The 17,349-nt window shown below is 33.3% G+C and overlaps 1 protein-coding gene across 1 annotated transcript in view; it reads right to left on the bottom strand.

Annotated features, from left to right (window-relative positions):
- The window catches only part of NFXL1 (nuclear transcription factor, X-box binding like 1), a 46,826-nt gene that overhangs the window by 25,590 nt on the left and 3,887 nt on the right, over positions 1–17,349 (bottom strand). The window contains exons 3-13 of the mRNA XM_019624622.1: positions 16,837–16,946; positions 14,773–14,903; positions 13,148–13,326; positions 12,756–12,917; positions 12,568–12,668; positions 11,781–11,895; positions 10,748–10,872; positions 9,914–10,036; positions 6,329–6,419; positions 1,070–1,190; positions 681–840 (exon numbers count right to left, since the gene is read on the bottom strand). Of these exons, the coding sequence (XP_019480167.1) occupies positions 681–840; positions 1,070–1,190; positions 6,329–6,419; positions 9,914–10,036; positions 10,748–10,872; positions 11,781–11,895; positions 12,568–12,668; positions 12,756–12,917; positions 13,148–13,326; positions 14,773–14,903; positions 16,837–16,946 (1,418 nt within the window). The remainder of the gene's footprint in view (positions 1–680; positions 841–1,069; positions 1,191–6,328; positions 6,420–9,913; positions 10,037–10,747; positions 10,873–11,780; positions 11,896–12,567; positions 12,669–12,755; positions 12,918–13,147; positions 13,327–14,772; positions 14,904–16,836; positions 16,947–17,349) is intronic.

Raw genomic sequence — 17,349 nt, 5'->3', positions numbered from 1 at the left:
ACTCTAAGAAAATAGTTCCATGTATCCTCCACTCAAGCAGGTTGAATTGTTTTTTTAGTAATCAACAAACTGTGCTTACTGAAATATTCTACTCCATATGTATTCTATCAGATTGTTCCCCTCCACACACATTTAATATTAAAAATTGAGGCAGACTCCAGTTTTTAAATGGCAGAACAAAGGCAGCATAGCCTCCTTCACTTCTCATGAGCCAAAAGGAGTAAGAAACAGAATTATAAACTCCAATTTCCACCAGGAGAATATAATCTCCATTTGGTTCACTGTTATCTCCCCAGCACCTAGAAGAACGCTTAATACATATATTAGTAAGGGCTCAAAAAATATTCGTTGAAAATATGAATGAACCTTTGAGGAAACCAGGAGATCTCTATAACCCTAAATCACATATGTGAAGGAAGACTGCCAAATTTATCTGTATCTTGATTATAACATGACTATCACACTGTATTTTCAAACATTTGTTTATTGATTTCTCTCCTCTTCTATATTGTGAGCTCCTTATGACAAAAGACCAAATCTTATTTCTCTTCTACCCCAGCTCCTATTACAGTGCTTAATAAATACCCAGTAAGTACTTACTGCTTGTTGAACGACAAAGTAAAATTAAGAAAATATGACCCACAGCAATGCACTATCTCTTAATAATATTGTTCCCTTACCCTGCCAGTTTGCTTTATTAATGCTTGATCATGACATGGAGCAGGACACAAGTGACCACATTTCTCCAAAACTTTTTGGCAAGGTTGATGACATGGAGGACAAGAGCCAAAGTGACAGCGATGTTTTTCTTGACTTGTATGATGGCAAGTTGGTGGTCGACTAAATCATAAAGTACAATTTTTTTAATTACTTTTGATCACTGAAGAACTAATTATATCTAAAATGCAATTATCTATATATCTTCTGGTTCCATATAGAACAAGCATACTGTGTATATTAATATTTTAAAACATTAAAGCAAAATTGAAAATACTAACAATATTAAAAATCAATATAAATTTAAATTTGTAAGACACAGGTGTAAGTTTGTGCAAAGCTTCATACTAACCTGCATTGCTCTTTGCACTTGGGTGGTCTTGTGGTGCGTTCCCGGCCACAGGGAACTGTCACCTTTGTAGTACCACAATTGCACTTCACATCTACAGTGTCTGGGCAGGGATAGCAACTACCTGAAAACAAAAGTAGAAAACTTAAAAAGAAATTTGCTTAACTACCCAAATGCCCATCAACAATAAAATCAATAATTTTAGTATATTTGTGCAAAGGGACACAACAATGAGCATGAAGAAACTATAGTATCTGAAAGAATCTCACACACATAACATTGAGCAAAGGAAGCCCGACGCAAAGAGTATGTGGTATATGATTCTATTTACATAAAGTAAACAGGAAAAACTAATCTATAATGTTCACAACCAGGATGATGGTTACAAAGGATACAAGGAGGGCTTTGGTACAAGGAAATGCTGGTAATGTTCTGGGTAATGATTTGAGTTCTACTTAAATGGTTATGTTCAGTTTGTAAAAATTCTTTAAGCCATACACTTTTGTGTATCCTTTTCTGTATCTACACTTGCACTACATAAAAAGTGTAAGAATTTTAAATTTGCAAAAATTTCTGTTCTAAATAACAAATTTAACACATTACTCATTCAAAACTACACAAGCAAAATGGATCTAAGTCTTTGGAAAATCAAATGTTACCAATAATTTCTTTGGCTTATCTTCACACACTTCTATTTAAGTACATTATTTTTAGACAAATTCCCCACTAATAGTAACTGCTCTCATCAGGTAATTAACAAGTACAGTCAATTTTCCATTACTTATGCTTTGTGAAAGAATAAATTCTAAACCTTCATTTTAGGCTATAATTTCAAATATTTCTCTTCTGAATATTTCAAAAGAAAAAGTTACTTGGGTTTCACCTTTTCACACTCTTTCATTATGGGTTGGCAGAAATACACAAAAATAAAAGAAACCTTTTAAAATAGGCCATAAAGTTCTCCCCAAGGTAAGCACATAAACTTAAGGGCTTTCTTCCCACTCTCCTTTTCCCAGTAAAATACCCCATTAGAAATGAAATAATAAGGGAATTAAGAGTCTTCAACTAAGCAGTGAGTATCTTAAGAGATTGCTCCCTAGATGTCAGGACCAAGCACAATACTGAATAGCAGTTAACCTGGTAAGAAACAGATTAATGATGAAAAATACCCTGGTTAAAGCCTCTATACTTTCAAAATAGTTCCTTAAAACAAACAGAATTTTGATTCAAATAATAAACAGAGAAAAAGGGAATGAAAGTAAAAAGCACCATAGGGAAAAAAACACATGTATTGTACAAATTACCAAATGTACTTTAGTGTTTTGAGAAGTAAAGAATAATCCAGTGAAGTAGTATCTCCATGGCAATGCAAGCCAAGTTATCCTGACCCACTTGATCAAATTTTGTTTTGAGCTTTCCAAAAGAATGACTAGATGTCACATTTTATTAAGTTAATGGTGACATTTTAGTCCATTCTCATTCTGCATATTATATAAATTTCCACACTTAACAATGATAAATTCCATTCATCTTCAGCAATTCAAAGAGGAATTTATCAAACATAACCTTTACCCCACTCTGAACTGCAGTGTCACTTTTCTTTTTAAAATTAAATCTTGAGAAGAACAAGGGGTAATTTCTCAGAACAGTCTTCTACTGATCAAGAGAATTTGTTACAGATACCTGTCTAACATGACAGATAAATTAAAATAGCTTCAGTGATAGATAATACCTTTTAAATAAAAAGCAGCATACGGACTTAACTATAGTGGCCAGTGAGTCAATAGCCAACATGGGTATTAGTTCAGCAATTCCCAAACCATAAAAACAGATGATCTTGAACTTAAAAGAACTATATATACATCAAATTTTCATATAGTCACAGTGCAAACATGCAGTTAGCATCCTCTCTCTATGAGTTAAAGTATAACTTTAATTATAAAGATATCTAGAATAGAAAATGGTATGAAATGTTTCTATATATCTCATGTAATGTAGATTAAACAAATGGTGACAGTTGTACAACAGTGTCTTCCACATACTTTCCATTAAGGTAAATTTTGTTAGGAGCTAAGCTTCTTTTTTAAAAAAACACTCTGCCAAAAAAATAATAATAATAAAAAAATTGAACCTGGGTCTTATCAAACCTGCAAATCCCACTAACAATTTATAAGAAATAAAGAGGAAAATGTCAGATAATACCAAAGGGATGCATTCTGCAAAATCCAGACTCTGAAACTGAATAAAGCAACCTAGTTTCTTAAACAAGTGACAAGAACAAACAAGTAAGAGATGGAGAGAAATTATAGATTAATAGACTTTAGAGACATCAACCAATTACAACATGTCAATCTTATTAGGTTTTTGAGCCATACAAACTGAAGTATAAAATGAAGGAATTTATGAGACAAGAAATTTGAACACTAGATATTTCTGATATTAAGAAATATATTAACTTTTTCTAAGTTAAGAATCCATCTTTTAGAGATGAATACTGAAGTATTTACAGGATTTGCTTCAAAAGAACATTAAGATGGGGAAATGCTTTCAATACTTCTCCACTAAGTATGATACTTGCCCTAACTTTTTTGTAGATATATCAGGTTAATGAAGCTGCCTTCCATTTCTAGTTAAGTTTTCATTATATATGGATGTTGAATTCTATCAACTGTTTTTTAGACATTTACTAGGATAATCTCATTTGTCCTTTTAACCTATTAATGTGATGAATCACATTTACTGTTAAATCAACCATACATTATTGGAATAAATCCAACTTGGTTATGATACATTAAGGTTTTAGATAGCTAATAGTGCTGGATAGCTAGATTTGAGTAGCTAAAACCTTAATATTTTACAAACATGTTCATGAGATAGGTGAGCCTGTAATTTTCTCTTACTTTACTTTTCAGATGATATGAGTTGGGGCTCCTTTTTCACATGTACTCTCAAATTGTTTGAGGAGACTGCACTTATATATACCTTACATGTTTATTTGTTAAAAACCATGTGTAAAAATCAAGTAGGCCTGGTGTTTTCTCGGTGAGAAAATTCTAAATTACTGGTCCAATTTCTTTAATGGTCATACAACTAGTCAGGTTTTCTACTTAAAGGCCAGTGTTTTACCAGTGGTCTATAATGCATTATACACATTTTCCTTCCCCCAGCCAACCTTTATCCCACCATCTCTCTGACCTCATCTCCTACTATTTGTCCCCTTGAGGACCTACTTCAGTCCTCCCTGCAGTTACTTCAAATGCTCCTGTCTCAGGACCTTTGCAATCGCTGCTTTCTTGCCTGGAACGCCAGTCTACACATTGCCACATGGCTTGATCAAGTTTCCTCTCAAATGTCATCTTTTCAGAGCCCTCTTCTGATCACACTATATAAAATACTACATACCATCCCCACTATGACCATTTTAATTTTGCTCTAACTTTCTTTCTGTATTTGGCACTACCTGATATTCTATATTAATTTGATTATTTATTTGTATTTTAACTGAGGAAGAGTAAAAACAAATAAGTTAAATAAGAGTAGGCACTTTGTCAATATTGTTCACTCATGTAATCCCAGTGCCTGGTACTCAGTAGATACACAAACATACTTATTGAATAAATTTATGATTAACTTTATAATGTTAATTAAATTTGAATTTAATGAGTCAATGATGTAGTATGACTATAAAAGGAAATAAAATGGTGAGAACTGAAAAACTAGTTCTAAACTTCACAATTTAAAGACACTGACTAATCAGAGAACATCCTCAGGAAAATGTCTATGGGGTTAATGGAAATCTTTCACTTTTCCTAATGAGAAGGCAATGTAGTATAATAGAAATACCGTTAAAGTTTGGGTTCACATCCTGACCCTGCAACTTGTTCTGTGACCTTGGGCCAAGAGTCTCTTTAACTGTTTCCTTATTATAGTAAACAACGGTAGTGCCACATACCTTGCAAAATTCCCGAGAGGATTAAGACTTCACTAAGGTACCTAGCATGCATGTAATCCCAAAGGAAGACAACGAAGACAGTACAGTAGTTTGTCCCAGGTCATAAGGCCACTAAGAAGCAGAGTCCAGTCTTGAACCAGGACCTCTTATCTAAGTCCATGCTCTTCCCGTTACCTTATGTCATCTTTTAATAGATTCCATTTCATATCGACATACTCCAAATGCATAAAGTGTACTCAGTTTTCAATGTCTAATAAATTAGGTACCATTGAGACCCTTTCAGAGGGTCTGCAAGGTCTCACATGCATAGAACAGGTTTTCCAGGAGCTATCCTGTTTACCCAAAAATAAGACATAGCTGAAAAATAAGCCTTCGCATGATTTTAGGTGCCAAAATATGACACCTTGGCATACTGAATATTTTAGCTGAAGGAGTTTGTGGAAAAAGCACCTTTCTCCTTGAAACAGGTCACAAAACACTCATGTGAGGGGTGCGTGCCCTCCATATCCTGGAGGAATCATGCTAGGGCGTCTTCTCCAGCTAGGTCTTATTTTCAGGAAAACACAGTATATGACAAGTAATATCAAAATAGATTGAATGCAGAAACAGATATGTAATTCTAGTTATCTCCTATTAAGCTAGACATTAAAGACATTTGCAAAAATGTAAAACAATACCATTCTCACTAAAATTTTTTTCAGAAAATAGTTTTTTTTTCCCCACAAAAATATGTTACTGTATTAAGATGTAATGGGTTTATTAATGCTATTTTTAAATAAATATTACATTTTATTTCAATTTCAAATACAATAAATATCAAGATAAAACCCACATTAACAAAAGCTCTTTGGGTCCAAAAATAATATAAAGGGGGTTTTAAGACCAAAAAGTTTGAGAATTACTGACTTAGGATATATCTAATCCCTTACTGGATCTAATTCCATATAAATGTCTAAAATTCAAAATAAAACTGAAAAACCTAAGAACATATTAATTAATTTAAAAACTGAGTGGGGAAGGTTGGGAGGAAGTAAAGAATCAACATGGTATTATAGAAAGAACAAAACTTTTACATTCAGAAGACCTGGGTTCAAATCTTGGCTATACTGCTTTCCTAGATATTTACCTGAGTATGTCACTGACCTCTTTCACTTCAGTCTCCTTATCCATAAAATCGTGATCTTGGCAACTGCCCTTACCTTCTCAAGGTTGTCAAGAGGATGAACTAAGATAATGAATGCGAAAGCCTTCTATCAACTATAACATTATGTACATACAAACATAAAATCACAGCTATTGTGAAATTTTACCTCTGTGGCAGACAGATGGACACTTATGGTTTCTACATCCTAAAGTCCGGCCACAGTTTTGATCACAAGGTGGACAGTTCCCAGGACAACACTGAAGAGAGAGCAATATATAGAGAACAGGTAATTTGAAAACCATGCATAATATGAATGTCATTACTAGTTATTCACAGAACTTATGGAAAACAAAATTACTATTATTCAATATAAAAATAAAAGTATTCAAGAGTATCAACATTCTTCTGATGAGTAAATATGCAATATTAAGCCCTTCTAAATTTAAATAGACAATGTCCCAATTGAATGAAATCAAGCTAAATTTTCTTGCCTTTTAGTTAATTATTCTATGACTTAAAACATTCCCATAAGATCATTTCATTTCTACTTATCTACTATGCAGAGACTGATAACATTAACCAAAGGAATAGATCTAGTCAAACCCTATAGTCAATTCAGGCAAACAAAGTCTGATTATTTTAAAAATTTAATTAAAATGAAACCAGTTAAATGTATAAATTAGTTTGGCAGTTGTTTTCAAACCATGGAATCAGAGACTAACTAAAGGAGAACAGCAGAAACAGTCTATTTGCTTCAAGTTTCCTTTATTTTGTCACTTTCCTGATTTCCAATCTGTGAGAAATATAGCTGTCTATGACTTGCCCTAATTTTCATTCATTTAGGTAGGCTACTACCTAAAATCCATCTTGCCATTCTAACTCCTTCCTTGATTTCTCATATATCCAAACTTTGGAAAGAAAATACAGACTACAATTGTCTTAAACTTAGGGTTGTAACCTACTTTAAGAACAAGTTTCAGTATATAAAAAGAGCTCAAAACAAAATACACATTATTGAAAAAAGCAACTAAAAGTCAAAACAGTTCACTCAACTAGATAAATATTTACTAAGACTATGTCCCTCTCACTTTGCCAGTGGCAGTGTGGGAAAAGAACGTTTTGTGGCCTGAATAAACCATCAGACACTTCTGTTTTTGACCATGATGGAATAAACAACAACCAAATTAATTCTCCTGCCTGAAACAACTAGAAAATCAGGCAAAACATATGAAGTAATTAGACAATTAGGCAGCACAAAACAGCAATCCCTAACAGAAGAGAAACAAAGTAAGTCCTGTGATAGAACCAGCTTAGACCTGGAGGTTCCAGGCTACAGCACAGGGAGAAAGATCATAAGCAGAGTCCGACTGTCTTACCAAGTTGAGTAGACAGAATTCATAGTTCAGAGAGGCCAGTGTGGCTACAATTTGTGGAAAAGAGGTAGCAATACAGAGAAAGCTCTGGAGAATTCCAGAAGAGACCCCTTGAGTCTTTGGCCAACCACTGGTCTGTACATGTGTGAGAGGAAACTACCCAAAACCTGAGAAAGAACCACTCAAAGGAGAAGACAATTTCCAGAGATTATTCAAGGCTGGGAACAGTATTGTGTTTCCTATGGCCAGAGAAGAAGAACCTCCTAATACACAGAAATCAAGCAGAGTTCTTAGAAGAGTTATTGCCTCAGTAGTGGGGCCAACTTATCCCTAGATAAAAGGGTAGTCTGGTCACACCTAACAACACGCAAGCCCTGGAAGGACCAAATAGTTTCTAAGTAACTTAACTTTGACCCAGAACAAAGCATAAAAATATTTAAAGGAATACAAAAGAACCCAGCATCCAAAAATATAAAGTTCACAATGTCTGGAAACCAATTAATTACCCAGCAGGCAAAGAAGCAGGAAGATACAACACAAAAGGAGAAGAAACAAATCAATCAACAGAAATAGACCCAGAAATGACAGATGATAGAATTAGTAAACAAGGACATTAAAATAGTTATTATAAGTATAGTCCATCCATATCAAGAAGATAGAGTATTAGCATGCTAAGGACAGACATGGAAGATATTAAAAAAAAAACCCAAACGTTACTCTCAGAAAGGAAAAAAATATGTCTGAGATAAATAAACACAGGCTGTGATTAAAAAAAACCAAACAGATTAGACAAGGAAAAAGAAAATTAATGAACTTGAAGATAAAGCTATTAAAACAAATTTTTTTAAAACACTAAATAATAAACGGAGCATCAGTGAGCTGTGGACCTCAAGTAACATAACATGTCATTACAGTCTCGGAAGACAATGGGTAAGGGAAAAACAATGGAAGAAATAAAGACTGAAAACTTCACAAATCTGATGAAAACAATAAACCCACAGTTCTAAGAAGCTCAATAAAAATCAGACTAAAGAAACATGAAGAAAGCTATAATAAGGAACACCACAAAGTGATGAAAACTGTTAATAAAGAGAAAAATCTTTAAAGTAGCCCCCCCCCAAAAAAAAAGACAAATTACAAACAGAGGAACAAAGACAATCACAGCACACTCTTTCTTGGAAAAAATACAAGCTAAAATATAGTAAAGCAACATCTTTAAAGAAAGGGATAAAAACTGTCAAACTAGAATTCCATAATAAAAATATTTGTCACAAAAAAATGGCTAAAATATTTTACAAAAGTTAAAAGAAATAATAACCAGCACTACAAGAAATGTTAAAGGAAGTCCTTCAGATAGAAAGAAAATGAAATCAGACAGAAAGCTAAGGTAATATAAAAAAATGAAAAGCACCAAAAATAATGAGTTTGATGATAAATATAAAAGACTTTTTCTTACTTTTTTCAAACTCTTTAAAAGATATCTGACTATTTAAAGTAAAAACAAAAACACTGCATTTGGGGTTTATAAAATACATGGGTATAAAATGTATGAGAATCAAATAAAGAAGTTGAAATGGAATCACTGAAAAACAACACTTAGTAAAATGGAAATTAGAAAAAGAGGGGAAAGGAACCAAGAACAGATGAGCAAATAAAAAATAAACAGTAAAATGATAAGATTTAAATCCAACCATATTAAAATGTACATTAAATGTAAATGATATACATCCACAATAAATGACAAAGACTGTTCAGTTTGGATACAATAAAACAATATGTAAACACTGTCTATAATAAAACCACTTTAAATATAGATATGAACAAGTTAAGAGTAAAAGAATGAAAAAGATATACTTTGTTAACACTAAGCAAAAGAAAGCTGAAATCACTATATTTCAACAGATTTAGGAACAAGAAATTTTGCCAGAGATAGAGGAATAATTCATAATGATACAAGGAACCCAAAAAAGACTGTAAATCTACAAACTCAATAAAATACTCCAGTCAACCATATACTAAACCAAGTGTTTATAAATAAGATTTGCACAATAGAAGTTAAGCCTCGTCCACCAAATGAACTATCACTCAACACTGCCATGATGTTTAAAAGTCAGGGAACAGAAATAGCTCAAGTACCAAGCTGAGAGAATTCTGCACAGAACAAAAAGAGCCCATTGTTGTTTAAAAATCTTGGTAAGATTTCCCACTAATACAAACAAGTAGGATCAATCTAGAATATTTATTAATATTTCATATGGGAAGCATAAAATATGCCTGTATGTGTGAGGAACATATCAATATGGTGCTTATCAATATGGCCCACAAAGGTAAAATTCAAGAGAATTTTTAAGTCAGTGTCCCAAGCTTATTACACATACCTTTCTCCTACACTGATGCTTCTGACAGTCACGCATCTTAACACACTTAGTTTCACACAGGTAAGGTTTATGACATGGCATTCGTTTTGTATGCTTTCCACAGCGACAATGCTTTTCTACTTCCTGGAAAAATCAAATAAATGCTATTAAAGTTAACTTTTGTAAACATGATTTTTTTCCATATTCCAATTCTATAATTACTAAAAAATGAAGGAGAAAACTTTTAAGAGCAAATTTGTATAAAAGAAAGACTTCACCAAAACTAAACCTGAATTTCCTAAAATACTTGTTTGTACCTTACTTTGTTCCAAAAACTTTCACATGAATTCCCTTTATTAAATTTAGTAGGAATTCGATATTAAATATGAAAATCACTTACATCTAGTCAGACCATGATATCTGCACATCGTGTCTCAGTAAAGCAAGAAAACTGGATTATTTAAGTAAGTTAACTTGTTGACTTGGTAGTATGATTATAACCAAAGTGACATATATAACTTTAAAGTCTCAGTTAAGTCTAGGCATTTGTTTCTTTCCATCATCACTAAGCCTAATTCATCATTACTCTGAATGTCTTCTGGGAGCCAATAACCCCACTCTAGATTATAAAAATGAGACTGTTTGAACATTATCAAGCAAAAACAAACAAAAGGTAATTTTTGGATTTGATTGCTGGCATACTCTCCTACTTCTTTACCATAAATATTAGGTCACTAAACTCATCTAGATCATAACATAGATGTTTATGAAACTAAGTAATGGAAACAATTACAGAACAATCCCATTGACATATTGTAATAGATAGCAATGAACAGTTCACAGGAGATGACTAACTTGTCTACATGTTTCACAAGGACCTCGGTGACAACGCTGTGAACACCTATGGATTCCACATTCAAGTACTTTGTCACAACTGTCTCCACAAGTTGGTACATCTTCTGTACAAGGCAAAGAAAATTCTGAAAGCAGACAAAATGTTAATGTTAATAGTAAAAATACATTATTAGAAAGCGCTAAAAAGGTACCATGTTCTTTTGGCTCTCTAAAGAATGACAGCCCTTTCAGACTGAATTTTTGCATCTACATAACTATTGGAAAAAATTAATGCGAATAATCCCTAATATTTCTAAAGTTAACGCTTTAAAAAAGAATTTGACACATGACAAGCTACCATCCTCAAGAAGCACATTTTTAGGCACTAATTACTTCAGAAATACTTATCTAAAAGAAATGAATAAGATCACATAAACCTCTATGAAGAATTCCATAATATGGAGTTATTTAAAAACTTTTCTCCTAATAACCTTATAAGATTTTAAAAAAAGATGTAGCTTTAAAAACATTATGAAACTCACCTTTAACATAAACATATTATGACAAGTGTTGACAATAATCTTATAAATATGTGTGCTGGTATTGGTGCAGTCAAGGAAGTAGACTCAAACTGCAACCCTTCTATGCCTTTATCTCACAGCAGCCACAACTAAAATTTACCTATAACTCAATACACAGTGACAACAGCTTGAGTCTTAGGTTTCCTTTATGTGTTAGGCACTACACTAGTTTATGTTCATTTTATCATTTAATTCTCACAATCATCTTATGAAGACGGTAATATTATTGTCCCCATTTAACTTGAGAAAAACATAGTTCATGAAGGTGGGGTTTGAACCCAGAAATGCCTAACTCCAAAGTCTGAGTTCCTAATCCACATACTATATTGTCTTCTCAACTAAATGTACAGAAATCTAACATCAAATTTGTATTATTATTACATTATGAACGCCCGGAGAAATCTAGTTAGGAAATTACTCTAATTAGCATGAAAAATAATCATACCCCATTAAAGGTTTAAAAAAAGTCTTACTTGACTTCTGACATGGACAGAATCTTTTCCCAGATCGAGGACATTCTCCACAAGCACCAACATGACAAACTTGCTCACATGTATGATTACCACATGGCAGTGTTTTTCCACATACCTAAAATAAAATGTAACAAGCATTAGTGAAGGACTTAAAAGTTAAAAAAAACTCTGTCCATGACATAATCCATTTTTCTCTGTACATAATCCATTTTTCAACCATAAATAAGCAACTTCTTTATGTTTCTCATATTATGTTTTATATCTTACATAGGTATCATATATACATACATAAAACATATACACACATATACATGTTTACACACACACACACACATACACGTTTCCTATGCACCAAAGAGCATATTTCTAAAATATAATAAAGGAAAAAAGAGCTTCATATGGCCATCCACCAAAAATTTCCACTAAATTTTGGCACTAAAACCATGCCAATTCTAGGACAATCTACAAAATCAATCCTACTTCCTCAACTGGATTAACTCAAGAAGGAGGGAGGAGTGTTGGTTAAAGAGAAGGAAAGAAAGCTAGCAAAAGAGACAGTACATAGGTACTAAATCCAAAATTCAACGAATATCTGTTATTTTCAAAAAAATTACCCCCCAGTAATTAAAATGCTATTAAATAGGAAACGTTTCCTACACCGTAAATGTAATTCATCTGAGTTACTATCCTTCCTCTCCTTTTACCCGACTAAACCTAACCAGCATTTCTAACCATGCTTTCTGTATTCTTTAATACCCACTCTCAACACGCACACACACACACTTACTTGATCACAGTGCCATAGTGGGCTTGCACAGCTTCTTTCAGCTACTTGTTTGCCACAAACACACTTCTGTCTACTAACCCTTGGACAGGGAGGACAACTTCCTAGAATCACAATAATAAATTAGCACAGAAACATTATAAAAGCAACAGAGGCTGCTTTGACTTTGGCTAACAGGTATGATGTTTCACCTGCATGACAAGGATTTTCGCATTTATGTTGTCCACAAAGCAACTTCCGCCCACATGGCAGCTGACAGGACCACGCCTTGGCACTGCACCTACGAGGGATGGGTTTTGCTTTCTTACAGTAACAAGTAGTTGTGACCATCTTTGGACAAGGAGGGCAGGGCCCTAGAATCCGATGAAAGGAAAAAAGAAATCAGAAGTTGAAAGTTAAAACTTTCGATTCCTACATCTATTAGTGATTTCTAAAGTTTTCCTTACTAATACTTTAAAAAGCATTTCCTTTCAGTACTTTCTTATGTAAAGTTAAGTTCTGAATTCAACTTCCACAATTATTTTGCCTCAACGTAAGAAGAAATAACCACCATAAACAATTACAAATGTAATATATAACTCACCTGGATGACAGAGGAGTAAACATTTATGGCCACAAGGAGGTTTAAATTCTCTCTCACACACTTGGCCACATGAATGAGGCACAAGCCATGGATCTAAAGGAGGATCTTCTACTTTTCCACAATAGCAATAGTACCTACTAGGTGTGTCAGATCGCTTGTATTCAAACCTACATTTTGGACTACAAAGAAGAATTACTAAATTAATTTCATTTTTTAAACTGACATTAGAGACAGGAATATAAATATACTTAATAATATAGTATACTCAATTAGTTTAATGTAAGGCACTCTCTGCTCCATTTTTGTATTAGTAAAAAACAAGATTTTACGAAAATCAATTTCAACCATCCAGAACAGCTCTGTCCAACATAATTTCCTGAGATGGGGGAACTGTTCTATACCTGCCAAGTCCAAGATAGTAGTCATTAGCCACTTATGGCTTGTGAGCACTTCAAATGTTACTGATGCATGCAACTAAGAAAGGAATAGAACTTTAATAATTTTTTAAAATTTAAATACTCACATGTAGCTAGTTGCTACTGCATTAAACAGCTATATCCTGGCTTCACCATTTAAGAGTAAGAGAAGTTTAAATACATCATTTTACTTCAATTAACTTCAATATCCCCACTGGTCACATGGGAGTAAAATCTCTCCCAGATGACTAACAATTATTTTTACAAAGTAACTACTATATCTGAAATGTTTTAAAACACTACACTACCACAATTTTACAAATACCAGGGGTACCAAAAAAATGTATACATATGACTTGTATTCATCTTTTGTTATCAGTATATATTGAGTATTACTATTTTAATAGTTTTTTCTTTTCTTAAAATGTGTATACATTTTTTTGGCACCCTCTATATATCAGTACTTATGGTAATAAGGGGAGGTCTCATGTGGATCCAGGTTTTCTGAAGCTTGAATCTTTTAAATTTGAGGGCCTCTATTAAGAAAAAGAACTCAAAATTACAAATATTAGTTACAAAAGTGAATAGAGACCCTGAAATTTATGCTTCATTATCTTAACAGTAAATCTACCCTCTAGGTTGCCAGTATGGATCAATTTGTTACTGTCTTTACTTAGCAGGCATAAAATTTCCACTCCCCAACTCTTTCTGGAAATATAATAATAAAAGTTCAAGATCAAATAACGATGAATAAGCCAAACTAATAAATGTATTAAAATTAATAAGTGAATAATATACACCTATAGCTTTGAGACATTTTGAAGATAAAATTAGGAAGCCTATGATCAAAATATGTTAGATGACAGTCTTGCACAATGTGATACTAATGTATACTAATATGAACTCTAGAAATATCGAAAATATGAAGGACTGTAGTCCTATAGAAAAAAAATGAAAGTTCTTTAAAAAGGATAACAAAGGAGCTGTTTTGCAGAGGAGAAAAATAGTCTGAATGACTTATTAGCTATAGAAAGGAACTAGCAGTTATACAAATTGGGGGGGGGGGAAAGCCATTACTATGTCCCATATCTTTACAAACCAAATGAAATGAAAGGCCAAACATGTATACTGAAACTGCCAATAAAGCAACTTATGAGCTACAATTTTCATTTATTTTACTTAACAGTCCAACTAAATTAGAAAAATTACCAAGGCCAGGGATAATCCTTCTTGCCAAAATCATCATCCGTTAAAGAAGATACTAGAAACTGGCTGTCTTTAGCCCACTTCTGGATACAGGGCATATGAAATATACAGAAACATCCTGAACAGCTCCAAACCTAAGACAAAAGTATCAGAAATTAACATGTATGCAATGATTTTCTTTCATAATTACACAATACTTTAAAATGAGCACCACCTTAAATTATGGTCAAGAGCAAACTAAGAGATTAAAGAAAAAAAAGAAAACATCTCCTTCCAAAATCATAGAAGAAATGTTCTTTATAAAAATTTATTTAAATACAGGACACTTTAAAGAAAAATATTATTATTCATACAGATTCATTCAGCTAGAAATAACTACTACTAACATTCTGGACAACCTCCAATTATTTTTTTAAGAATATATTTCATATTTTTCTAAAAATGAGATCATACTATACTGACTGATATAAAACTTTACAGCCTTTTTTTTACATAGTATAAGCATTTACCCTTATCAAATATATTCATACAACCTGATATTTACAGCTGTACAATATATCATGTAGATTTATATACCATAACTTATTTAACCAATTTCTGGTTGTTGGATATTTAGGTTATTCCAATTAGAAACAGTACTACAAAGGAATCCTTAAACACAAATACATACATATAATCTCTATATTGCCCTTTTGTTATATACAACCACTTAATGCTAATTCTAAAAATTAGGTGAACAAAAAACTTGAGAATATATATATACATAATTTAAAAGTTTAAGGAATAGTAAATTAATTTTTAGAACCTACCAATACTTTCATATAAAAAATCAGTTCTCCTTTCATTATAACATTTTGCAACTATTTAATAAAAAGACATGTAGTATATTACCTATTGCATACAGCTGGCAATAGCATTAAAAAAAGTCAGCTTCTTAGTTTGAGTTTTTCCCAAATCAGTGCCTGGGATGCAAGGGTGAGGGGACAAGATGAGAAGAGGGAACGCCAGTAAGTGGTACATTGCTGAACTGATTCCTGCTAAGGGCAGTCCTGCTAGGACCCTCTAAAGAACCATGAAAAGCATGCCTAGGACCACCCCAGCGCTAACCCCTAACAGAGAAGAGGCTGGGGCACTCATTCACCAATCCCCTGTGGTGGAATGCTGCCCCGAGGGGCATTAACTCCCCTGTGCTTCTGCACTACACCCACGTACTGGCTGTGTTCCCAAGGAGAAAGCATTGAGGTTAAAAAAAAAAAAAAAGGTGGGACTGTATCTGCATGCACAAACTGTTCATCCACTGAAGGTGAAATCAGAATAAACCAGCCACATGTGACTCCAGGCAGCAAGGGCATCTGCTAAGCTAGCCTATCCAACACATGTTAAATTTCTGATTCACTCTACATGACCAACTCATTTCATCTGACCTCATTTTCTTTCTCTAGGCAATGCTGCTATAAGGGCAGTGGATTCTTCTGAGGTCTAAATGTTGAGCCTATCGTATTCAGTCATCACTTCTCCTTAATTGCTTCATTAATGACCTCTTAAACTTACATATAGATAACTTTGCCATTAGGCCATTGCGCCTCTAAGTATATGAATTATGTCTGACTCCATCACTCCCCATTGACCTTAGCATCTTTCCACGGTGCCTTCAACATAAGAGAAGCCCATTGATAAACCATAAGTGTCACTGCTAGGTTCTACTTTCTTGAAAGCAGGGACCATATCTATCTTTTTTTAAACCTGCTGAAAGTAGTGAAATAAAGTCCATTTTAACAATTCAGTATTTGTGGGAATCTCTAAAGTATAAAGATATTAAAAATGCTTCATCAAATTGACATGTGCATTAAAACTGAAGATACTTGCTTTAGCTATATTAATAATGCTAAAAATATTGAATGCTCATTTAGAGGTAATTTTTTAAATTACAGATTTATAAAATGAAGATCAATAAAATTCTCAAAGGAAGCATTTTTAAACAAAAACAAGCAAAATCATAATAAATGGTAAATGCAACAAAAGTTATTTGGGGAGATACATTCAGTATAGATAAGGAGAAAAACTTACTGCTTGATTTCTCTTCACTGAAGCAATACAAATTAAGCATGTCATAGCCCCTGCTTGAAAAGCTTCATTTACATACTGTTTTGTTCGCTCTAATTCACATGTATCTCCATCTTGAAATTTAAAAATTGAAAACGTCATGTTAAACAACATCTGAAAATAACACAAACTCACTAACAGCACTACATTATGTGAGAACTGTCTAACAATATCAACTGTTCAAAATATAGCTGAAAATGAGTTTAAAAAAAGCAACCAGTGAGCTGCCAAGAGATGATAAAGTCCATGCATTAACTCATGTACTTGATTCAAAAATGATCCCCCAGCCCTCTGTGAGAGAGTATGCTTGCTCTTATTGCTGTTAGAGTCCTTAACAAATTTGGTGGGGGCAGAGCCATAGGCAAGAGCAGCAAGCTGTCAAGTCACAAGGGAAAGCATGCCAGAAAGCAAAGTGAAAGGACTGACAGTCAAAGTTCAGCAGAGCCAGATAGCCTAAATATAAGTGTGTGTGTGTGT

Source organism: Hipposideros armiger, unplaced genomic scaffold (assembly GCF_001890085.2).
Source record: "Hipposideros armiger isolate ML-2016 unplaced genomic scaffold, ASM189008v1 scaffold_596, whole genome shotgun sequence".
In the NCBI taxonomy this organism is placed as follows: Eukaryota; Metazoa; Chordata; class Mammalia; order Chiroptera; family Hipposideridae; genus Hipposideros; species Hipposideros armiger.
The sequence above is the reverse complement of the archived record's forward strand: the minus strand, read 5'-3'. Positions and strand labels throughout refer to the sequence as shown.